Raw genomic sequence first — 25241 nt, 5'->3', positions numbered from 1 at the left:
TTTAAATCTAGTGCATCCACTGGAGTGTGTAAATGTTAGACAGGGCGTGCTTAGGTGTAGAAAAAAGCACTTGTAAGAATTTGTGTGTGACTGTGAGAATGAGGCTTCTAGTAAAATGCATTTTGAGTGCTCAGAGTAGAAAAGCACTATATACAGCCATCATCCAGTGGTTTCTGATGGGTTTGACATGCTGATTATTAGAAGAAATATTCCTCATTGAGGGAAAAGAGTATCATCCTGTATGTATTTCCATGTAACCCTTAACCAGACCCAATTTGTAAACCGACAGAGGGACCTCTTCAGTACAAAGTTTCTTTATGTAACTCCACACTCAAAAATAAAAAGGGACAAACATTTTATTCTCTTGCAAGTCATCCTCTTTTTTTTCTAAAAACAAACCATCCATCAAATATTGCACAGTAAAAACAATGAAAAAAGTACATCATTACAACCCTCATTAGCAAAAGATGCAAACAAGTTCTCTAGTTGTAGGTCTTTTTTTTTTAAGGATATTCTTCTGCTTTGGCCCCTTGAGAGAAAGTCGGCTAGATTAACGATTACTTCCAAAGTATGAAAAAGGCTTTCCGGGTGAATTTGAACATACATGTGAATCCTCCAAGGTCCGAGGGACATTTGGCAAATGGTTAAGAGGCTCATTTAATGTGCACACAGTAAGGAAGCGTATGCACCAAAACATACTGTATGGGTTATTAGGCTCTGTGGGAGTTCATCCATCTCAGTGCTCTCCAGAGTTTTACCTTCTCTACCGTCAATGAGATCCAGTGGGCAGGTTATAGTGAATCCTTTCTAAGTTAGTTGAGTTTGGCACTAATGCGTATCCACTGAAGGGCCTGCCTGGTGTACTGGACAGTGTGAGCGATGCTACTGTGAAGAGTCAATGGCCCAGACAAAGTATTCAAGTAGTTGAAGAACTCTGATGAGGAAGTAAAAAAAGATATTGGTCTTAAAACATCTGAAAACCATTGCATTTGACATATTTTCATGGTAATCTCTCCCCTTTTTATTTCCCGTTTAAATCACCACTACCTTTATTCTCCTTTGCAAGGTTGTCTGCCACCTCCCAGTACTCATAGCTGTACAGCACACTGTTGGTAATGTTCAGGTGAGTTGCTGCCATCTGGTGGATACGGTGGGGAATGCTTATGAGGGAGGCAGAGCTGCTGCCCTCATGGGAAACCCGTGCGAGGTGTTTGGTATTAGGCGAGAGTGAAGAGGGGGGTCCTCCTGTACCCCTAAGAGTGAAAACACACATACACAACAGAGTGATGGGCAATCAGCGGTGGTTTCAGTGGACTAAATGGGCTAAAGAAAAAGCAGATCATTCAAAGTAATCATCCACCTACTTCCCAGAGTCACTCCAACCGGGTGGGGTAGTAGGCACTTTAGGAGAGCTCTGTAACAACATGCAAACAAGGCTTATTGACGTGTCATCCACACATAAAAGTTGACTTGTTTTCAAGTAAATGACTTGTTTTTAGATGTACCTTAAAGTAATCCAGCAGCACTTTGGAGTATTTCAGCGCGTGATCCTTCTTCAAGCGAAACATCTGCCAGTAAAGGAGGGCCAGGCATCGGAAACTGTGGGTAAGAGTCGGACATGGCGCAAAATCATCCTCAAAATGCATGTCCTTCAGTATGATGATAGATGTGGCTTAAACAGATGAGATGACAACATACGTACCACAGAACCGCCAGCTGTTTGTCTTCCTGTCTTGCCCCGGGGCCAGAATGACTCTTCAGCTTCATTGCGTACCTTAAGAAACAAGGTTTTTAACACCAGAGCCGCAATTTGTGTTTATGCACATATCCAAATCCAAATGACTTGTGACCACTTTAGCATTGAAATGTCATTCACCTAATGAGCTCCACTGTTTCCGAATACATGGTATAAGGAGACTTTGCTTCGAGCGGCCCTTCTTCCATTGCCTTCCCACATTCCATGAACGAGAGAGCAGCATCAACATAGTTCACAGCCTTCCCTAGCTTGTCGACCTGGAAAGAAATAATCAAAAGAGGCAAAATATTATTTTATTTGTTACTTTTTTTTTTTGGGCAGACCAGTGGTACATGTTTAGCACTGTCACAGCAAAAAGGTTCTGGGTTTGAGTCCAGTAGCTTGCTTCCTCCCACAGTTGGAGAGGCAAAAGAAGCCAAAATGTTAGGTTATTTAGTGATTCTAAATTGGCTGTAAGTATGGCTGGCACCCCAATCGCCCTGATATAAACCAATTTGTACCAGAAGATGGTGTCAGTGTAATCTTTATTGTAAAGGTATGCTTCAAAGTGCTGTAAATGTTACATTTCAGATGGTTCTTGCAATTCCTGGATTGGCCACTTAAAAAAAAAAGTCAATCCACAAAGACCCCAATGTTAAAATGTTTAACTTGATAGGCATATTTACACTATAGCACTTAAAGCCTGGCACAAAAAAAGTTTTGGTCTCTAATTTGTTTGGGATGATCAGCTGCTCCTGAGGTTTCTAAATGAGAAAAAGAAGAAACTGAGAGTCTGTGTTCATTCGATTCCCAGGAAAAGGCAGCAGCATGGAGAATTTCAGGAGGTGAAGCTGTATCGCGGCCGCTGTCGTGCATATTTCAGAATGTCAGTGGGGCAGTTTGAGCTCATGTTGGCAGAGTTGGGAACACATCTTAGGAAGGAGAGAAATCATTTTAGAGAGCCGACTGACCCAGAGCAGCATCCAGCTGTGTGTCTGAGGTAAAATTGTATTATTTCACTATTTGTATATTCAGTACTGGTGCACGTTTATTGCCGAATGCAGTGGTCTGATTGGTCGGAAAAATCTGAAAACTCAAACTCAGTTTGAAAAATCAAATGAATCCATCACGCAGTCATTGTGAACACCTGCATTAAGAGTAGTTGTTTTTTAATTTTTACTTCTATTATCCGACAAATAACAAATAATAATGTGAGCTACACACTGTCGAATAGTTTTGCGCTGTTTCACTGAGTGAAATTTTGTATTGTGTATTTTATTTATATGTTACATTGATTTTGCAGTGCACCCACAAAGTTTATGGGTGCTGCATCCAAACCAAGCCTGTTAACATTAGCTGATAAATTAGCATTCCCTACTCTCATCCAAGTATGGTCACTTTGTTAACAAGGGTCTTCCATGTTCATAATCCAGATGGGTGATGTCACAGTAGCTATGCCCATCTTTTAAATGCAGTCTGTGATTTCGGAGACACTGTAAGCGAGGAGCTACGTCACAGTCCAGAAATGCATAAAGCATTATTTTGAACTGTGAATCATGCAAAGCTACACAGAGACAAAGAACTGCATGCTTAATGAACACAGATTTTAAAAAATAAATAAATAAAGCTCCAAACTTCTTCCACGTTATCTGCAATAACTATAATTTCAATATTAACAATTTATATTCAAGCAAAGATCAAAGACTCACCATGGCATCAGCACGGTGCTTCATCCTTTTGGCTTCATGTAAGTAGTACTCAGCATGCTGAGGACTAGAAAAAAGAGACAAACACACAATAACGTTGATTACAGACTGTAAAGAGTATTTTATGAGATCATGCAGAGCATACTGGGTGATATAAGGGAAAATGTAATGGTCTCAAAATGAAAGTACTGAATGTTGGTGATGTTTTTCAATTAAAAAGTGTATTAGCAAAGCAAATTAAATGTATTTTGAATATTCAGCACTTACACTTGGATAAATCAAATGACCTTATCTACTGTGAAACATGGGGTTTTGTGTTTATCGCAAAGGTTTCCTAATTTTAAAGTATAGTTCAAAATTTTAAAAGACATGAACAAAATGTAATCACGTGACCCTTGACAACTTCATTATGATCTAATTACACATTGTCTGAAATGCAGTCTGGGTTAATTATAGTGATTTTTGTGGAATCTTATTATATAATCCTGTTTACATATCATCACTAAGATTACATAGACTGTCATTCTGTGTTTTTATAAGAGAAAGGCAGTGTGGGCTGTGCAGGAATGGACTGTGTGGACTACGCGGGATTGCTCACGTTTCGTGGTTTGGCACAGTCCCCCTTTGTGCTGCAGTGCTCCAGGACTGAGGTGGCGGCTGGGGCTGCTTCGACACTTTCACACACTCCACTTCCATCTTGGGCTGAGTGCACGAAAGGAGACGGGATGAGCAAAAATGGTTGGAATAAGTGGAGTTGGCATTATTTAGAGTAGCTGTTTATGCTACCTTTATCGCAGAATCTCTGTTCTTGTCTTTGTTCTTGTGGGTGTGATGCTGTTCTGCAGCTTTTGTTTTGGAGTTAGACTTGGGGATCTCGGGGCTCTGGGGCCGGGGAGACAAGGGAGACAGCGGAGACAGCGGCCTCTTACTGTCCAAATCGTCCTCCACACACCTGATTGATACAAATGCCACATAATATGGGATTAAATTGCATCGGTGCAACTGGGTGTGCATGCCACGTGGCTGTATGTGCAAATTGAAGTGTGTCGTCGTAGTTTTTCTTACCCACTGTCCACGGTATCAGTCGTTACGGTCTCAGCTGTGAAAGATGACGACTCTGTGTTGCCTGAGGTTTTGTCTGCATAACTCCTCTTGTTTTCTCTGTGTGACACACCATTCTCCAGCTGGTCACACACAAACACACATGTACATCATGAGACCATACAAAAGTATTCAAATGACATTTTCCCTACAGAACACAATGATTTATTCAATTTCTGTGGACATGCACGTCACATTTAGCAAAGAATGAAAGGAAACACTGTGTACCTTGCGCTTTCTTGTGCTGTCTTTAGTCTGTGTCTCAGGGACGTGCAGGTGTTTCATAGCCTCACTTTGTTTGTCCTTGGCTGATAAAGATGAGGAGGAACAGGAGGTTTTTTTAGGAGTGGATTGAGTAGCAGTGTCTGGGACCCTCTTGAGAAGACAGAGGTCTATGTGCACCACCAGATTTCGGAGCCCTCGCTGGGAGTGGGATGCAGCCTTGCTCCCTCGCCCAAAGGGGACGAGGGTGTAGAGTTTTTGCTTCCCCGCACTTTGGTGGTCCTCACTCGGGGTACCTGAGCTGGGTCGTCTGTGCTGCACCACCTTAGGCCTGCTGGCGTCAGGCCTTCCTGGGCCCTGTTGCCCTGGCTTGTCGAGTTTCCTCTGAGAGGTGGAGTCTGCTGGGACTTTGGTAATCGGAGCTTGAAATTCAGATTCAGAATCTGAACTCGATGAGGACGAAGAAGAGGATGAGGAGGATGTTCTCTGAGGAGTTGGGGACCGTGATGATGAAGGAGGCGACGGGTCTGGCTGGAACTGTCTCTCTTCCTCACTTCTTCCCTGCTTTTTTGTCCCCCCTTGCTGATGTGAGTGGTTGGTAGGGACTTTATGTTTGGCCTCCCATTTATGTCGCTGTTGTTGCTCCTCCCTCTTCCTCCGACTTTCCTCTCTTGCCGTCTCCTCTCTCCTCCTGTCCTGTTCCGTCACTCCTTCCTCCTCTTCCCCCTCGTCTTCTTCAGCCGAACTCTGGATCCAGGACCGTCTCAATAGCTGCTCCTCCGCCAGCCTCCTGTCTTCCTTTTGCTCCCGTTTCCCTTGCTGTTTTTCCTTTTGTCTATCTTCCTTTCTCTCGTGTTTTCTCCCCTCTCCTGTGGTCAGATGATGTCTTCTGCGTTCCACCTCCTGTTTCTTAGTTTGAGGTTTTTTCGGTGTTGTTTTCGCGTGATTAACATTCACAGTGGTGGGGGCAGTGGCCTCCCAAGACTTGGACCTGTGTTTTTTGAGGCCAGGGATGGACTGAGAGTTTGGCCCACAACCAGAATTACTAGCAGCTCTGGAGGTAGATTGAGAATTATGAATAGGATTGATTTCACGGGCAGTAGGGACTAAATGCTTTGCTCTTGTGGGGCTATGTTGAGAATTTGGTTGAAATGGAGGTCGGGGCTTGTGACTGGACCTGTTTCCCTGGATTTGCTCAAACTGTGATGTGTTTCTAGTTTGGGACGCATCAGCCAGCTGTCTAGAGTTTGGATAAAAGTTAGGCTTGGGTCTAGATTTGTGGCTTTGATTCTGACTAGAGGTTAAAATGACAGAAGCCTTTGATTTAGTCTGACTTTGGCCTTGGTCCTGTGGTGGTCGAGTCTTGGGCCTATGTTTGTGAGATGGCTGAAGATGAGTATTACTCGTGGACTTGATATTTGTATTAGTGTCAGACACCGGGGTGATCCATGGCCTAATTCTTATCCTGTGGGAATTGGTTGATTGACTGGGTTGAGGTTGGTTCTGACTCTGAAACTCAGGGTAGTGACAAACCCTGGAAGGAGCAGGTATACTGGGACTCGGGCTTCTTGGAGGATCTCTAGCTATAGGGCTAGGACTACGGCTGTCTCTTAGTGTCCCACATGGACTGGGGCAAATACTTAGAACTGGACTTGGAATTGGGCTGTGCCTTGGACTAGGGCTGGGACTTTGACAGGTGCTGGTAAATGGGCTCGGACTTGGACAGTAGCTGTAACCAGGGCTTGGAAGGGGGCTGTTGTTGTTGCTGTAACTGAACTGTGGGCTGGGAATAGGGCTTTGGCTAGGGCTGTATTCCTGATTGCTGTCAAATGACCTTGCTGGGGATGGGGTGGCTCGGTGGGTGTGGGGAGAGTGCAGGCACCCTGGAATAGTCTGGGAGGGATTTTTCTCAGTGCTGGCACATTTTTTCCGCGACTTCTTCAGCCATTTATCTAACTGCCACTGGGCAGCAGGGGGGTGATCAGGCTTAAGAAAACACAGAAACAAAGAGAGATAAAAAGACAAATTAATCATAAAATATTGATGACAGTCGGGGATTGTGGGGATTACAACATACAAGAAGTAGGCTGGAACAACATAATAAAAATGCTATTATGCAGCTATATCCACTGTAGATCTGAATTATTATTACTGACATAGCCATATGCACACAACATTTTATCACTGCCACTGGCTGAAAATCAGCTAATTCTATTTTATGTACTTTTTTCAACTACTTCCATCATAAAAAGGCAATGCTGGCTAAAGAGGTCCTTAAAAGTTGTCATCAACCTATTCTAGAAAGCAGACACAAAAGGATATAAAAAGTGAGTGAACAATTCAATCATAAAAAAAATTATTTTATAGAACAGAGTGTGGAATGATTTCAGTAGTTTGAGGAAAGAAACAGCTCGATGCTAAAGCAGTGGAGACTTGCCAGATTGCAGGGGCTTCTAATAAAGCAAGAGGTTAGGACTTAATTATGCAGTAAATTTTTTTGCAGGCTACACGTGCATTTGAAAGGTCAAACCTTAAATCATGAAATACTACTAAAATAAAAAACAAGATATTACACTACTACTATAAGTAGGAGAGTAATTTAACCTCCTGACCTATTTTACATCATTATGGGCTAATTTTGTGATAATCCAGGGAGAACAGACGATTCTGGATCACTTAATCTTACATTCAACCATCGTAAGGAATGATACAAGCCTCAGCCAAATGTGTATATATCACACTATCTGCACATTCTAATAGAAACATGTAAAACTGTAATACATTCACAGCACATGAGAAAATACCTCACCGGCTCACCTGTTGTGAAACTATTTAAAGTCCAAATGACAAATCTGGATTATGACTCATAAATAAATTCCAACATTAGAACCTTTCAACAGCATACTTTCCAAAGCATGCTCAGTGGACCCGGACTGAGGTTACAGTAGCTCAACCCTTCATCCACTTATACCAAATGACTCACTTAATGTTTGCTCAAACACTGGCTTGCTAACCATAAGAATCAGAAGGAAAGTAGAAGTTTTTTACTCACGTAAAACAACAACAACAAAGAGTTTACTCACGGCTGGAGCGTAAACGTCTCTCTCTCTTACGTGCTCACTTCTTTTCTGTCTTCGCTGACCAGGAGCTAAATTAAACCTCCACTCCTCAAGCCAAACAGTGACCCCTCTGCCCTCCTACCCTCATCCCTCGCTCCCTTTCCAGAGAAGACACTGCATCTCTTGTGCCCTCTTGACTGCCTCCCCTCCTTCTTTTCTGTCCCTCCCTTTTTTTTCTCACTACCTGGAACTCTGGATTTGCTGCTTCCACAACTCCAACCCCCCATCTGTTCCTTGGGAGACACTCAAATACTTGACGTAAATGAAAAACACATGGTTTACACCCCCCCCCCCCCCCTCCCTCCCCACAAACACACTCCTTTCCTCTATATAGGGGCCCAATGTTGTGCATGTTCAGTAATACAGTCTATGCTATGTCATACAGGGCCTTCCATTCATAGAAGAGAAGCTGGTTTCCCCTTCATTTCCCACACAACACACATCTACAATGCCCCCCACCTCCAACACCCTGGCCTACACCCTATCTGTATTTATTTGAGATAATAACAAACAAGCAGTCCACATTATTTTTGCTGTAATATCTATTTTTTGAAAAAGGTCTAGTTGTAGCTGTCAACCTGAATTCAGGTTTTGATGACTTCCACATCCCGAGCTTCTCTCTTTAAGAGTCACACTTTTAAAACGACACCTACGCACTAGTTCTCCAAGCTACCTCTGCCCCTCAACCCCCAAGTCCTCTTCCTCTCCCACTTGCATGCATTCCTCATTGCTCTGTCCCTCTCCACACCTGCTGTCAACTGCCTCAAAGCCCACAACTCCCTGCAGAGAAATCACCCTCATGCTCATAAACAGAGAAGGAGAGAAACAAGTGAGACATGGGCAGAGAAGACGGAGAACGCAGACGGGGAGGCTGTGGCTTCAGCATTTGGTACCTCCTTGTTGTTGCACAGTGGCTGGATGTTGGCAGGCGACTCGGGATCAGGGTGAACTTCTGGACTCCGGCTTGGGCTCCGGGAATGAAAGCTACTGCTGCCTGACTCATTGGTGGAGTCTGAGCCTGAGGAGTCTGAGCTGGAATGTCTCACCCGCCTGCCATGTGTGTGCGCTCGCTGTGCTGACAGGCTGTCAGTCAACACACACACAAACATCAGAGACGGGTCAGAGTGGGTACGCAGGCATATATACTGTTGTTATTCACAATATTTAATTCATATTTACAGGCGTACAGAAGACAAAGGAAAAGGAAGTGAAGGCTTTGTAAGCAGGTACCTGTGTCTGTCCCAGGAAGCTGACTCATGAATCACCTGTGGGACACAAAACAAACACAGTAATTTGTTATTATACACATTAACAGAAAAAGTGTCATTCAAGAGGAGAAGCCAGGCACTTTTTCTTTCCCTTTGGCTTTCTCTGTCCTCACACACTCTCCCGCATAGTCTCTCTGTCTCATCAAGGATTCTCAATATCTTCTAATCATGTCCGCCTCAGGCCAAGACTACTGACAAAGAAATGATCAACAATATGGGACGATGGATGTTACCTACCGTGGGAGTTTCCTCATCATCACTGCTCAGCTTCAAGTCATCGGCGAGCATGCTGTAAACCAACAAATACACAGTCACAAAGCCAAGAACCAACTGAAACCTAATCTCTCCTGTCGTACAACCACCTTTCACAGCCCATACTTGATTCGATCTGATACATTTTTTTTAATCAGTCTATCAGAATGATGCATTTCAAATTTTCAGCACTTCCAAACGTTTGTGTTCTTCTTTATTGAAATGATAAGTTTGAACACAGCCCACAGATCTTCAGACATATATTCATTAGTGGAAACTTTACATGAGGGTGCAACCAGGACATGGTTTAAATCCACTCACTTATCTGGATGGTTATCTGCAGTGTTCTCCAATGGCTCAATTTGACATTATAAGGTAAACACTTCAACGCTGTTTAATATCTGACATTTGCATTTCCATGAACAGCTCCATCTATTAATGTCTTCACTGCAGTGCAGTGAAAAAGAGCGTGAAAGTCTTCAGCCACCCCTCATTATTTTTCACCTAAAAATTCTACACTCAGGACCCCATATTGACAAAATAAAACGTTTGTGTAAAATTCTGGCAAATTTATTTTAAAAAAACCCAAAACAAAAGTATAACATGTATACAAGTACATGTTGCCATGACACTCATAATTGAGCTCAGGTGGATCCTGCTTCCCTTGATCATCTGTCAGTTTCTCCAACTTGTATTGGAGTAAATTCAGCTGACTGGACATAATTTGGAAAGACACACAGCAGTCTATATAAGATGCCATCGCTGACTGTACCTCTCAGAGTATAAACCAAGCCAAGAAGTCTAAGAATTGTCTGCAGACCTGTAGGACTGTATCAAGGAACAGACCTGGGGAATGATACTGAAAAATTTCTGCAGCATTAAAAGGTCCCAGTGAGCACAGAGGCCTCCATTATCCGTAACTGGAAGAAGTTTGGAACCAGCAGGAGTCTTCAAGATCGAGCCACCCTGGCAATCTGAGCGATTGGGGTAGAAGGGTCTTAATAAGAGATGTAACAAAGAACCTGATGGTCACTTTGACAGGGCTCCAGCATTGCTCTGTGGAGAGAGGAGAAGCTTCCACCAACCAGCCCTGTGAGGTAGAGTGGCCAGATGAAGACACTCCTCAGTAAAATCACATGACAGCTCAACTGGAGTTTGCCAAAGGACACCATAAAAAGCAAAATTCTCTGGTCTGAGCAAAAACAAAAAATTGAACTTTTTGGCGTGAATGCCATCATCACCTGAAAATATCATCCCTAAAGTGGTGGCAGCATCATGCTATGGGGATGTTTTCAGAAGGAGGACTGAATCTGGACACTAATCAGGGTATAGAGACATTCTTGATGATAACCTGCTCCTGAGCCCTTTGGACCTGGGGCAATGGTTAATTTTCCAACAAGACAACGAACCTAAGCACACAGCCAAGATAACAAAGGACTGACTTTGAGACCACTAGCCTAGTGTTTTTTACAAAACCAAAAAAAAGAAAACCCCCAAAATATATAGGTACAAGGAATAAATAAAAAATAAATAAAAAAAATAAAAAAAATCAACCAAAGTCCAAAGAAAAACATTGCAAGACTTTCAAAATTACAAGAAAGTCTGGCTCCTTGGAAATGAAATATAAAGAGTTGAGTGGTGGTTTAAGTCTTTTGTACAGTACTTGAAGTTTCTTTTGATTTCAAAATTAAATTTCAATGCAGTTAGTTTTCTCCCCAAAACAAATAAAACTCAGTTTCAAAACCAAATAAATCAAGCACCCTTGGCTCTTAAACTATACAAAGATAACTAACTCAGATTAACCAATCACTGCTAAACCCTTTACTCAATATTGTCTTCAGTAAAGATGACTGGTTATGTATTGGTTATATTATGTAACTGCACAAGCTTTATTTACATTGCAGAAACATGTTCAAATGTTTAACAAGAACTTTCTATAAATATTTTAGTCATTCCATATTAAGTCATTCCCCCCCCCAAAAAAATTCTGTCTTACATAACAAAGGTTGTGAAATTGTATAGTTGGCTTACACCACTCAACATGTGTTTCACGTTAAAAGGAGGATGTAAAAAGTTAACAAACAGCAGCACATCGGTCTCCACTGACAGCTTTCAGGAATGTTCAGTAACCTTTAACCCGACTTGTAGCCTGGAACACCGTTTGCTGATTGACCTGAGATGTCTACATCTCTCGCCCCTCTTTTGATATCACTCATGTTTTTCCTTGCAGCTACTGACACGATGAGGTTGATGAATACAGTTTACAGAAGTTGTCGAGACACGCACGAGTATTTGTGATGTGTTTCATCATTCTGTGTGTGTGTGTGTGTGTGTGTGTGTGTGTGTGTGCGCGCGCTACAGAAGCAGCTCAAGCTTGAGGAACATCAGAGGATCGTGTTTCCTTAGGCCACACTTACGATTTGTGGGGGGCCACATGAGGGTGACGGGCCATTCGCAGCGGAACATCCCCTCGGTCTGACAGAGAGAAAGAAACCAGATTACAACACTAATAACAGGGAGCTGCTTGTAAATTACGACAAATGTCAGATATTCAAATTTGACAGAAAAATCGGCAAAAACATACTTTGCCTTTGTTGTGTAGTTGGCTGTTTGGTATCCTTTGGAAAGACAGACAACAAAACAACTGTAAGTAAATCTCACTTTTAACAGTTAAAAATGTGTCGTCCCTATAGATAAATATTGACTCATAATATGCAGGAAAATCACCAGAAGTGATTGAGGTTTGGGTTTTTTTTCACACATTTGTTTTTCCTTCTCAACCACAGACACGCTGATTCAGAAACAGTGAGCGTAATCTCAGTCCTTCAACCTCAAACACAGATGAGAACCAGGAGGTGAAAGTCTGAGCAGTTGAGCAAAATTTTAAAACCTGCAGATCTTCCCAGGAATTTACATCCCAACAGCTTCACCTCCAGGTCAGATCGTGCAAACCTCTAGAAAAATAGTAACAAACCAAAGAGCTACATCTACAGGCCTTAGTTAACATCTTAAATGTTAAAGTTCGTGACACTACAAGTAGAATCGGAGAAAGCCTCTTCTCTCTAAAAACAACACGGGCAACATGTTACATCTGGAAAAAACCACAAGACGTCTGTAACAGTGTGCTTTGGACAGAGGAGATCTAAGTATTTGGATGTTTGGACATAACACAGAGCGCCACGTTTGGAGAAAACCAAACAGCAAATCAGCACAAATATCTCATATCAACTGTCAGCACGGTGGTGGACGGGTGATGATTTGGGCTTGTTTTGCAGCCCCACAACATGGACATCTTGCTGTAACTGAGTCAACTATAAACTCTGTATATCACATTATTCTAGAGTCAAATGGGAGGCCATCTGTCCAACAGCTGAAGTCTGAGTAAAACTGGGTCATGCAACAGGACAAAGATCCCAAGAACAGCAGCAAATCTACAACAGAATAGAATCAAGGTTCAAACGTCAACCGGATCGAAATGCTGTGGTGGGACCTTAAGAGAGCTACACATAAATGAATGCCTAAACCTTGATGAACTAAACCAATGTTGTCAAGAAGAGTTGACCAAAATCCTTTCACAGCGATGTGAGAGACTGATAATCATACAGAAAACCATTACTTCACAAAGAAAACCCCAAACATGATGGATAAATGAAGTAATAAAGCTGAACTTCAGACATTAAAGATAAACACAAAGTCACAGACATACCTTAGAGTTGTACAGGATTCGTTGTGCTGGGTCACGCCTCAAGGAGTCCCCAAAGTCCCTCCAGGACTGGGTCATGTCCTGTTTAGCAGAAATGCAGAGTTGGGGGTCAAAGGCCAATGGTGAAATGCCACTGTGATGGATGAATCTTCCTGAATACTAAATCAGCAGAACTTTCTTCATTTCTCTACAGTGCCGAGCACCATGTTTAACAGCTGACTCTAATTATGAACACTGTTCCTCCCCACCAGGGGGAGCGTGTCTGGCTGTGAATATGGGTTAGCTTCCCTGTCTAGTGTAAGTTGAGAGATGTGAATTGCACGCTTGAAACATCTGTGATCAGTGTGCAGTGAATTAAAACCCCCGGCTCACCAGAGCTGTCGTTGTACAAAAACAGGTGCATGTAACAGCAGCTCACTAGCTTTGAATGTGAACAAAACAGAACATTTTGGGCTCAAAGTGTGATCTAATAAACTTAGAAACAGACATGATTTTGCAGTTTTCAGGAGGACTGCACCATAGAGCTGTTGCATTTTTCATTCTGCATTTTCAAAGGTATTCAATACGTGAGTCAGAACACACAAAAAAGCTCATCACAACATTTGTTGTGGAAGGAAGCCCTGGGGAGAAGAGCATGAAAGACATCTGAAAGCGAACCGCAACGAGTGCTCATCAGTGCTGAGCGCGCCGGTACAATCACCAATTGTAGAACATGCAATAAAAGTGAAAACGTAGCTTTGCTGGATTGATCTGTTTTAAATATTTCCTCAAAGATCTTAGAAGGAAGTAACTAAAAGAATCATCGACCCACCCATCACGGACTGCTACAGGAAATACTGCTTTACTTACAAAGTGCAGGGTCTTTGGTTCACTCTTGTGGCATGCAGTGTTTCATCTATTACCACAGATTAAACGTGCTCCCACAGTGACTGTGTGGGGGGGGTTTGTGCTATTCAGGTTACTAACTGTTCACCTGATAACTCATTTATACAGAAAGAGAGATCAGCATTCGCTTTTGATTTCCTGTACACTGAGACAGTTGTACTAGTTTTAGACACAACTTCATATTTAAGGAACTTGTGATGGACATTTTATAAACTTCTCAGACTTAAAGATTACATGCATTACATTTTAAAAAATCAATCTTGATGAAGCAGTTTTAACGGGGATGTCACAGTCTCATAAAATCTGTATATTTCTTGGTTAGTATAACAGATGTCAGGCCTGTCAGTCTGATGAGTACCTGTGCATTATGTTGTTTGTTCTAATAATAGTTTCCATGCAGACATTAGATGCATGACACATTATAGTATATTTCAAATGATTAACTGTGTTACTACTTACAGATTAAACTGTGATGGTGTGTGTGCGTTTGCGTGTGTGTGTGTGTGTTGCAGCTCGCCCTGAGGTGAAATGTGAAAGTCTGTGGTAAATACACACTATTATACACCTGGACTATTGCGAGAATGTGCGCCATTTCTTATTTGTTCTCTCTGCACAGCACTTGAGAGGAAAGAAGGCACACGCAGGAGGCAGTGCATCCACAGAACACCGCCTTTGCTCCAGCTCTGATCATAATCTCTTCTGATTAGATTGCCCGCAGTCAGACTAACCAGAGCTTATAGATGCTAACAAAACGTCTTGATTTTGTACCATTCATTCCCCATTTTAGCTCATGTGATTCCTCAGATGTGTCCCAACGTGGAAGCATGGCAGCTCTGACTGTAATATATACCTGCATGCAGCAATCGTTGGGTAAAGAACAAAAGCAGAGGGTTTCTTGGCTGCTGAAGCGGTGAGCATGCTCTGGAAAAGGTCATGCTTTATCAGATCTGATGTCAGAAGATCTGCGTGAGTGTGTTTTTGTGTGTGCACGGCAGAGAGTTGGTGGAGCTGATCTTAAAGGATTCAGCTAACATTTTGGTTAATTTGCTGCACTTACTCTGTTTAAGAGTTCAGGTAAGTAAATTATCAGCACTCTTATTATCTGTGCGTTTAATAAAACCCACATCCAGTTAGCTTAGCTTGGCATAAAATCAGGAATCTGGGGTAAACAGTCTAGTCTGGCTCTTTCCAAAGAAGAAAAAACAAAAGATAATAATGTATACACACACACACACACACACATATATATACATATATATGTACATTAAATGACTTTTTTTTCTCTCCCTCTTCTCCTCCTCCCTCTTCCCACCCTCAGCATTAAGCCTTGGAGGGTGTGTATTTCCTCTCTCCGCTCATCCTTTCACTTCATTATCTCTTCTCCTTTAGTCACCAAGGACACAGCACCAGCCCTCACTCCCTTTTCTCCATTAAAAACAACAGTATCCCAGGTGGAGTATTATGTGTTGCTATCTTCCTCCCACCTTTCCCCAACAGGTCCTTTGTAACTCTATTCTTCTTCTTTGCCCTGCTCTTCAGTCTACACTAGTGACCGTCCACAGGGTAGCAACTTAGACCAGTGGGCCGCTCGGCACACACTCAGATCTGGTTAATTATGGTCAGAATGATTAGCTAGTATCAGTCAACAGTAAACATTTAGTAACTTTAAATAAAAGAAAAATCTGTGTATGTTTTTGTAATTAAAATGCTTATTGTTTTTGCTCTACGAGGAGTTTCTGTTTAATTTATCATATAACTTCCTAATTGTTTAAGGTGAGAGGTGTGGAAAACAATTGTAACTGTAGAAAAAAGGTGCACAAGAGAAGAGTTACAGCTACTGGGTGGTGATAAGGCAACCAGATGAACTGATACATAAGCACAAACTTCTGGTATCAACCTCGAGGTGCAATAATAACCACAATCTACTACACACTAGTGTCAACCAGATAGCATCTGATACTGGATTATTATCATATGTGTCCTATTAAAATATATCTATAATTATCATCAATGCTACTGTATCCTGAGATCCCAAAGTCAAAGACAAAATGACATCTAAATGTTAGTGTGGATTGTGGAAAAAAGCTGGAGAATATCTTCCACTGTTCCCTGACATTTATGACAGAAGTGTTCAGCAAATGCAGATGAACTGATAATGCATATATGCACAGGCTGCACCCCACAAATGAGCTGCTGCTGGCATTTCCTCCTCTTAAGCATTAATGTAATTGTAATCAGCCTTCTGAGTCTAAAGACAGACTGAAATGACTCTGCAAAAACATGCAATCAAATGAAAGAGCTGTAAGAAGTGCAAGACACATCTCGAATATGAGGTGGCAAATTTAATAAGGCAGTTGTTTAAAGTCAACACTGTAATAAGTGCTAATGCTTTAAAAACAAACCAACTGAAATCAAACTTGAGTTATTTCTTACCTCAAATATATCTTTGGCACAGCTCTTGTGTTGGCTTCCTCTTCCCTGAGGAAAAAGAAGGACAGACGTTTGGTAATTGAGGAGAATGTGACTATGGGTTAGGACTGACAGATACTCAGAGGGAATTTTTTTTAAACACTTCAAAGCAGAAGATGCAGGTTTAGTTACCAATTAGACAATGAATAAAGAGCTCTTGTTGACTGTGCACACAAAACATATTTGAGCATCTTAGTTTCAGTTAAGTGAGGCGTGGGTGTATTCATTTAAATTTCAAATACTGCACACTTAGGCGCGCTGATTAGCAAACATGGCGATGCACATGCACTCAGCGCACACACAGTAAATACACGGGCTGGTTCATTTCTCGCTCCGGGCGTTGATCACGGGTTTTACGTTTCAGCCTCCATCACAAGGATGCAAACAGGCTTAAAAAAAAGGAAAAAAGAAAAAAAAATTACCTTCTACATTCTGCTTCCCGCCTTTTTGCTGCAGCTGCATTCATACCTTAGCGTAGCACTTTACTGTAAACCTGAGAGTCTCTCACATGCACAGTAACTGTGAGAGTTGGGATGACTCTTAAGCTTCTTGATGACTCATATCTTAGAAATCACAGCTGCAGATAATCAGCCGGATGCTGATTCTTTTGCAAGCAACTTTCTGTTTCCATCCACATTAGGCAACCCCACCGTGTCTAACTCTCACACACTTACATTTATCCTTTTAAACACTTGAGCTCACAATTTAAATTCACACTCACTTGTATGAAAAACCCAGAACCACGCAGCTCAAGCATTAAGACGAAGAATAAATGCTTCACGCTACTTTCACTTCCCCATCTGTGTAACCGTGTGTGTCGTGGGAGTGGGTTTCGTCTTGACTGTGAGTTTTGGTTTTCTTCGTTTGTTTTTTCGTGTCTGCCACAGATGTCAGTGCTGCACCAAGTATCAGCAGAAATACTGAGTTCAGATGTTTCGAATCAACCCCGACCTGCAGAACAATGATCTGACTCTGTTTCACAATTTGCTTTTAGGCAATTACACATTTAACCTTTCCTTTGCACTTTAGAATTCATTTCAGTGCGTGTGTGTAGAGCAGCAAAAGCATTCATGTGTGTGTGTGTGTGTCTCTGCTCGCATGTATGACTCACTATGGTGTCTGAGTGGCTGAAGTGTAAGCCTGCAGAAGGAAAATAGTGTGTGTGTGAAGAGCTGTCTCATTGCTACACCCACAAGACAGTTATGAGGCCTTAGGTCTAAATGAAAAACAAACACAGAAGGATAGTATTTTAGTACCTGTGTCGGTGCACAGGAAAAAGTCTGCCCTGCTTCATCAGCTAACACTTACAGTCACACAGTGCTACTTTACGTGTGCAATGTGTTTAACAAGTTCATGCCTACTAACATCACAGGCTCCAGCTCTGGTGCAATACCCAGATGAGTAAACCCCCTCTGGACCAAACAAACCACAACCCGTCACAATACCTGCAGCAAACAGCATGCAAGCCTACAAGGCTGCAAACCACCTGTTACATTCTTAAAGTATCTTCAATTACTGAAGCTATGCTCAAGTTGTTTTTAGCCTTTTCTATCTGAGATTTAAATGGAAATTCTACAGATGCTATATATATATATATTTTTTTTTTTTTAAAGGAGTGCAAAAAGCACGATTCTGCCGCAATGAAAATACACAGTGATAAATATTAACTACACAGTTGATGTAGATGAACCTGTTATTATTCACATAATATTTTCGAACTACTTCAGGAACAAATCTGTGACATTTTAAACGCGAGGACGAAGCACAGCATTTACATCCATGACATTTATAAAATAAGCACAGTGACATAAAGCTGTCTACTCCTTCTGTTTTCTAAGTAGGACCTATTCCCTGCTCTTTGCCCTCTCACCTGAGAATATGCGCATCGGAGCAGAAAGCAGACAATGGAAAGTTTCCCTTTGCCAGCGAGGACAGTAGGCATGGTTCCTGGATAGTCAGTGCTCTCCTCCGGCGTCCATACCAGTGAGGACTGGTGTTAGCAGATCCGATCCTTCCCTCACTACCATCACCACCATCATCACGCTGGCATCGGTCCCGGCTCGTAGGTCCACCGTACAGCAGCAGCAGCGGCAGCGGAGTCTCACCGGAGAGGCAGACCGAGGGCGAGGTAGGCGGTCCGGCGACGTCACGGATGACACGCGTAGCTCACACCAGAGAGATCACGACTCAGTGGACCTGTGGATGTGCGAAAAGTTTGAAATGCGTAAATGGGAGATCATAGCCGTCAGCTGTTGAGTGCACCACTGACGACACACTCGATGATGTAGAATTAGAAAACGTTTTGGGACATCCAGTCTAACTAACAGGGTGTAGGTATGAGTAGCCTTATTTAACCCGCAAGCTTCACCGAGTTTCAGTTACTTGGGGCATTGCAGCGAGCACAAAATAATAGCATGACATGATACGGGAAGTTGATAACAGCTAAAGAGTAAGAACTTGGTTTCTGCATACACACTTTATCAGGCACACCATGCTAGTATCAGGTTGGGCCCTCTTTTACGGTCAGAAATGCCTTAATTCTTCATGGCATAGATTCAGTAAGGCTCTCAAAACAGAACCTTGTTGAGATTTTTGTCCATATTGACAGATTAGCATCACACAGTCATCATAATGTGAATCTACTGCTCTACTGGATCCCAAAGGTGCTCTACTAAGTGAAATTTGATGACATTTGAGAACTCATTTTCATGTTCAAGAATCCAGGTTCAAGATGATCTGAGTTTTGTGAGACTGTGCTTTATTCTGCTGGAAGTAGTTATTGGAAGATAGGTGTGTTGTGGTCATAAAGGGATGGACATTATCAGCCAAAACAGGTAGGTTATGGCGCTAAGGTGCCTGAAGTCTGCCAAAAAAAAAAACATTACTTCCCCAATCTCAATATCTTTGAAACATTGATTTGAAAAAAATAAAATAAAATAAAATAAATGTGCCACATTGTGACCACAGCATTGGTGTGTTGCATCAGAAACCAGGACTCATAAGACCAAGTAATGTTTTTCCAGTCTTTGATTATCCAATTTCTGGTGATCTCGTGAGAACCGTAGCCTCCGTTTTCTGTTCTCAGCTGACAGGAGTGGCACCTGGTGCGGTCTTCTGCTGCTGTAGTGTAAATGCTTCAAAGCTCAATGTGTTGTGTGTTTCAATGTGTTTCAGAGATGCTCCTATGCATACCTTGGTTGTAATGAGTTTAAATCAATTTTATTAATATAGCACCAAATTACAACAACAGTTGCCTCAAGGCACTTTATATTTTAAGGTTAAAACCTTAGAGTAATAGAGAGAAAACCACAAGAATCAAACAACCCCCTTTGAGCAAACACTTGGTGACAGTGGGAAGGAAAGACTCCCTTTTAACAGGAAGAAGCCTCCAGATGAATCAGGCTCAGGGAAGGGCAGACATCTGCAGAGACCGGTTGGGGATAAGGGTAGCAAGACAAGATTTGAAGACAGTTGATTTAAGCTTTGCAACTCTCCATCCTGATGGAAGCAGCCATCAGAAGACAGGCACACTGTGATCATATTCAGCAACATTAATCAATGACTCAGCCTCACTGTCCTGCTCTTAGCTGACAGAGCTAGCACCTGGTGTGGTCTTCTGCTCCTGTAGCCCATCTGCTTCAGGGTGCAATATTTTATGTGCTCTTCTGCATTCATAGGTTGCAATGATTGGTTATTTAAGTTATTGGTTACTTTCCTATCAGCTTTAAACAGTCTCATAGATTCAGACATATTATAGCTCATAGAAAATCAGCACACATATAGTTGTCTATGCAAGCATATTCGACAAAGTAAACATGCATCAGTTTTACATGTTGGTAGTAAAGTTTGGCGAAAAGGGAGCCAAATCAAGCACATTGTGTACATTGTTTCACACGCCTCTTATGGCCATAAAGGGACATTCATGTTACATCTGATTTACGCTCCTGTGTCTTGTTTTGATTTTACTCTTGCTATAAGATCAGGTAAACATGATTATTAGTTTTGCAGCAGGCAGTTCTACATGCAAAGCTTTACCTCACATGGAAAAAAAAATCTTTGGCTGAAAGCATGTTGTGAGGAAAATTGAATTTGTCATGTCCTGCTGTAGGCTTCAACCCCTCCACAGAAAATGTACTGTATGTCTGATCATCTCTCTTTCTGACATTTTGGCACTGTGTGTTTGTCTAGCCCATCCATTATTCTGCTTAATGCATTCTGGCCTGTGAAGTAACTCTGGCTCTTGGATGGACTTTGCCTTGTCACAATAAAATATGAGCTGTCTCTCTAGCTCAGATGGCTTTCGGGGGATGCCGGAAGAAGAATGAGACATGGACACAAAAAGGCTGATACGTTAGAGTTCTGACTTCATTGATTTAAAGAAGCACAGGTGACACCATGATCATTCAAACCAGCTATTTCCCTGTAACAGCAGCATATTCTTTATAAAGAGGGACAGGGGGAGTATTTTAACTGATTAAATGTGGAGTTTGGTTTGGGCTGCACTCACTTCAGAGAACACAGTGTTCCTGGTTTTGTTTATGGCAGCTGTCAAAGACCAAACACGGGAGCAGTCACAGATAACTCTGCGACTCTGTCACAGGCTTCAGTTTTGCTTGTTTATGAGCCCACATGAAGAAACTCATTTGATCTGCCAAATGCTGAAGACATCAAAAACTTTGTGCACATGAGAAGACTGCGCTTGTTTGTGAGCTCATGTGTGCTGTTCTTTTGTTTACATTTGACATGAGATGGACTTGACTTTACAGACTGATTGTGAGCCTTTGGCTCTAGCTCGTTCAATGGGACTTGCTCTCTGTATGGTTTCTTTGATTTCAGATAGTATAGTAGTACAGGTGGCATGTGTTTGTGTGAGCATACTCATTTTTATTTACATGGTATGCTCCATTCATTTCTTGTGCACTGATATACTTATAATGAACTCTGTACTTCCTTACTAAAAGGTAAGAACTCTTAACTCTTTAAAGCCAAGAGTATCATGTTTAATGAATGAGTTTTTAAGAAGTTTTTGAGATTTCTACATCATCAGTATGATGCCCCCCCCCCCCCCCACAAAAAAAACCCCCAAACAAACTTTGTAAAATGCATATTTAATAAGTTACAAAAAAAGTTAAATGTAGCAAATACGATAACTAATATGCTTCCAGGCTACTTTTCCAGTAGCCTTGAAACATGTACATAGAAAGAATAGTTTAGCTGACCTGAGAAGGTTTGAACACTGGAGTTCCTTTAAAGTGATGGATAGGCTGTGAGGCACAAATCCAAAGCAATGCATAAATACATAAAATGAATAAGTCATCATCAAAATGAAAACTGCATTTCAAGCTGCTAGAAAAGTGTATGGATAAACCATTGAAATATCTCCTCAGTAGCCAAAAAAGTGAGTGAATTGCTAAGGTGCTAATAATAACTCAACAGCTGAGTGTAATTAGTGAGAGTAAATGTTCCTATCTATAAATAAATATCTAATAAATAAGCAAACAAATAAATAAACAAACAGTTCTTTCCAAGTTTATTTGTAATAATTTCCATTTTTCAAATAATGTGAGCAAAATTCTGTGTAAAGTGAGTCCAAATGAACCCAGTGGTTTTAGCAATGAGCTATTTAAGTCCATCTGAGAAGTCTGTGGGAGTACCTCTCTGAGTATCTGGCTGGTTTATTCTAATATTACATAAACTATTCCTGGTTCCTTCTGCATGCACACAAAGGCAAAGAGAATGAAAGTACAGCATCTGCCTGTGGAACAGAGTGGAAACTGTACAGATGAACTGGGAATGGAGGGATATGAAATGCCTGGAGCTAGTCTCCACAGCCACACAGTGGCACCCTTGGTTACAGGCCCATGGTGATAGGACCTCAAAGGTACAGCGGCATCCCTCAACGGCTGCCTATTTAGAACACAGCTTGCCTCAAGAGTCACCCTTCCTGACAACACATGTGTGCGCGCACATGCAGGCATGCATGTACACACGTTCACCCACACACACTCCTTTCTGCAAAATAAGGGAGATGGAGAAGGTGTGAGGAGAACAGAAGCGGGGTGAGCTACACTGTTTGTGCATTTTTGTACAGTGCTCATATTTCACAATTTGAACTAAGTAAAATACAATATCGAATTGATTTAACAGTCCAGCCTCCCCCCCCCCCCCCCCCTTTGTAGTTAATAAATGATCTACTGCTGCTTTATAACAATAAAAACTTCACCAGAGTAAAGACTTTGAAAAATCCCTCCGACTGTTAGAAATTGTGGCAGGAATCACAGAATATATAGAAAATGATCATGACACATTGCTTATGGTAATGATGATATAATGATACAGTGATTAAAATATAGTTGATACATTTTAACACTGTCATGCATCACAATATCTGTACAGCTATAAAAGAACCCCAAAACACCCCAAATAGGCAAAAAAGAAGAAATTATGTATTTATTCACTGTAATGCATCAGTGAATAAATACACAACTCCTTACTTACTTGTCAGAGAGTTACTCTGTGTCCCACAGTTTCAACTGGGTTTTTTTTGGTCCTCACTGTTAACATCCCTCCACTTCATAAACTTGACAAATGCCACCGCCAGGAGTCATAAAGTCTGCGCTCTGATCAGTCAAACTGGCGAGGGAGTCCATTTAGAGTGCCTACATGTATTATTAAAAATAATGGATACTCATGTATCAGTAATGCATTGCAGATGGAAGCGATAGGCTATATTGCCATATCAATATTTTGGCCCACGCTTACTTAGAAATGTTGACAGTTATTAATAAAGTTTTGATGTAAATAACTTTTTTTCCAGATGTTGCGCAATTTTAAAAAAAATCTATTAAAAAAAAAAAATTTTTTTAAAAAGTCTAATTAAGAAGCACTTGTACCCATGCTGCCTCAAATTTATACACTGAAGGCGAAGCAGCTGTTGTATTCATATTTTTGGGGTTATTATTAATTGGCTGCTTGCTTACCTTGTTCACGCCGTGTTAGTGTAGTATGCAGCATATAAACCACCAAGAGGTGTCTCGTAACTTAAGCCAGAAGGCATTCATGCGACGCTGAGAAGATTAGAACAGATCAGTGAATAGAGGGCGCCGCCTCGTGGCCAAAGTGGAAACTTATGCACTCTTCTTCTACAGTGCAGGGTGCAGTGGAAATATGAGCGCTCCCCTAAACGTTTTCCCTGTTGCCTTTGCAGGACAAAAGAAGTGAGAGAGCTAAATAATATTCTCTTGTTCAATAGCACCTTATTTACACATTATTTAATCAAATTTCTATGTTCTTCCTGGTCAGTTTGATGCCAATTTTGGCTCATTTTCTTCAACCCCCCTCACGGCCAGTTTAATGGCTAACCTAATATTAACATGGTTGCATGATAATGTTTCGGTCTGCGTTCTTTGTAGTTTCAATGTTTTTTAAGATCAGGTGGTTTTCCTTCATCTAATGAGTCTAATTATATGTTTTGAATGTGTGGACGGTTTAGGCAAGTCTTTAAAATGAGACACATAAGTCAGCGTTTATTTAGATTCTCAGTAAAAACGGGATCATCTGGTGGATTACAGTTGTTGACAAATCACTCAGTGTGTGAGTTTCTCTAAAGGCTTAGAATGAATAGCTGCCTGAGGGCATCTACTGGATCTATCACCTGTTGAGGCAGATGACAAACTCTTTTCGGTAGCTCTTCCATTAAACTCTTCTCAAAGCTTCAAAAGTGCAGGAAAAATAACTGGAATGTCCCCACCAACCTCTCTTTGGGAGATATTTTAAGACTATGTGAGGAGCTGGTGAGGAGGCAGAGCCTTAATAACACCTGTAACCCAAACCACGTTCTGTAAATACAAAGAGTATGAGCTGATGCCCTCAGGGTAAAATTCACAGTGTGCTGTTTACACTGAACCAAACTGTAAACAGAACAGGGCTATTTTTTTTCTTTACCGGTAACACTATTTAAAAGTAGAAGATTGATGCGCGCGTGTGTGCGCGTTCGTGTGTTTGGAAAGGGCTGGGTGAAGGTTGGGCTGTTGTGCAACATCTTGACCTGATACGTCTGTGTAATAGTGTGTTTTGGTGTTTATCTGGTATTGGTGCTCTACATTAAGGATAATGAGCTTTATGATCCTGTATTTATAAGACACGTTTCACTTAAAGATTGCAATAAAGATTAATCTGAAATTGTTATTTTAAAGTCATCTGTGTTTTGTTTTTGTTTTATCATGGTGCCTTAAAAGGTGGAGCTAGCATTTTACAATGAATATAAAAGTTATGTAAAAAAAATTATGTAGAACGACTTTTTATTTATTTATTTATTTGGTTATTGTTTTTTTTTTTTTATGTTACCTCCAATATATATTATCCTGACCCCATAATTGAGGGCTACACCATAATAGTCCATGCAGCAGCTTGGCAGCATGTCTTTATGGATACATAGATCGGTGTTATGAAGGTGCTTCGGTCAAAATATATTTTATGTTACCTTTCTTCAGAGCTTGTCTTTTAAAGGACATCAGTAAGCCGATTTGTCTGCTCAGCTGCTTCCCCTTTTTTTTTCCAACTGAGGCCTGTCCAAAAAAAAAAAAAAAAAAACCCTCCAAAAAACACACAGCTTACAGCAGATAACAACGGATAGCCTGTGGCGTGGTTATAATAAAAACGGATGAAAGGGCAGGATATGCAAAGCCACACAGTAAAAGCCTATTCATGACACGATAAAAGTGCCTCAACAACTGGTTGGACAGGCTTGTCCCTCTCCTGTGATGTCATCCAATAGACGAG

General features: G+C 41.4%; 1 protein-coding gene across 1 annotated transcript; it reads right to left on the bottom strand.

Moving 5' to 3' along the window:
• Positions 1-352: 352 nt before the first annotated feature.
• aff3 (ALF transcription elongation factor 3) lies at positions 353-18534 on the bottom strand. The gene is made up of 19 exons (XM_006788229.3): positions 18331-18534; positions 16425-16469; positions 13110-13187; positions 11988-12021; positions 11821-11878; positions 9389-9440; positions 9114-9148; positions 8777-8966; positions 4771-6750; positions 4507-4625; positions 4228-4393; positions 4040-4143; positions 3445-3508; positions 1877-2013; positions 1703-1774; positions 1506-1599; positions 1365-1414; positions 1048-1253; positions 353-934 (listed from the first exon to the last, which is right to left on the bottom strand). Exons 1-19 carry the CDS (start codon positions 18400-18402, stop codon positions 813-815), a joined length of 3678 nt encoding a protein of 1225 aa, XP_006788292.2. The 5' UTR covers positions 18403-18534; the 3' UTR covers positions 353-812.
• Positions 18535-25241: the final 6707 nt, after the last annotated feature.

This window comes from Neolamprologus brichardi, chromosome 16 (assembly GCF_056152115.1).
Source record: "Neolamprologus brichardi isolate AB-2024 chromosome 16, ASM5615211v1, whole genome shotgun sequence".
In the NCBI taxonomy this organism is placed as follows: Eukaryota; Metazoa; Chordata; class Actinopteri; order Cichliformes; family Cichlidae; genus Neolamprologus; species Neolamprologus brichardi.
The sequence above is the reverse complement of the archived record's forward strand: the minus strand, read 5'-3'. Positions and strand labels throughout refer to the sequence as shown.

Coding starts and splice junctions, on each gene's coding strand:
- aff3 (XM_006788229.3), bottom strand. CDS start 18,402: ATGCCTACTGTCCTCGCTGGCAAAGGGAAACTTTCCATTGTCTGCTTT. Junction 8,967..9,113: donor GCTTCCTGGGACAGACACAG/GTACCTGCTTAC, acceptor GTTGACTGACAG/CCTGTCAGCACAGCGAGCGC. Junction 4,144..4,227: donor ACAGAGATTCTGCGATAAAG/GTAGCATAAACA, acceptor TCGTGCACTCAG/CCCAAGATGGAAGTGGAGTG.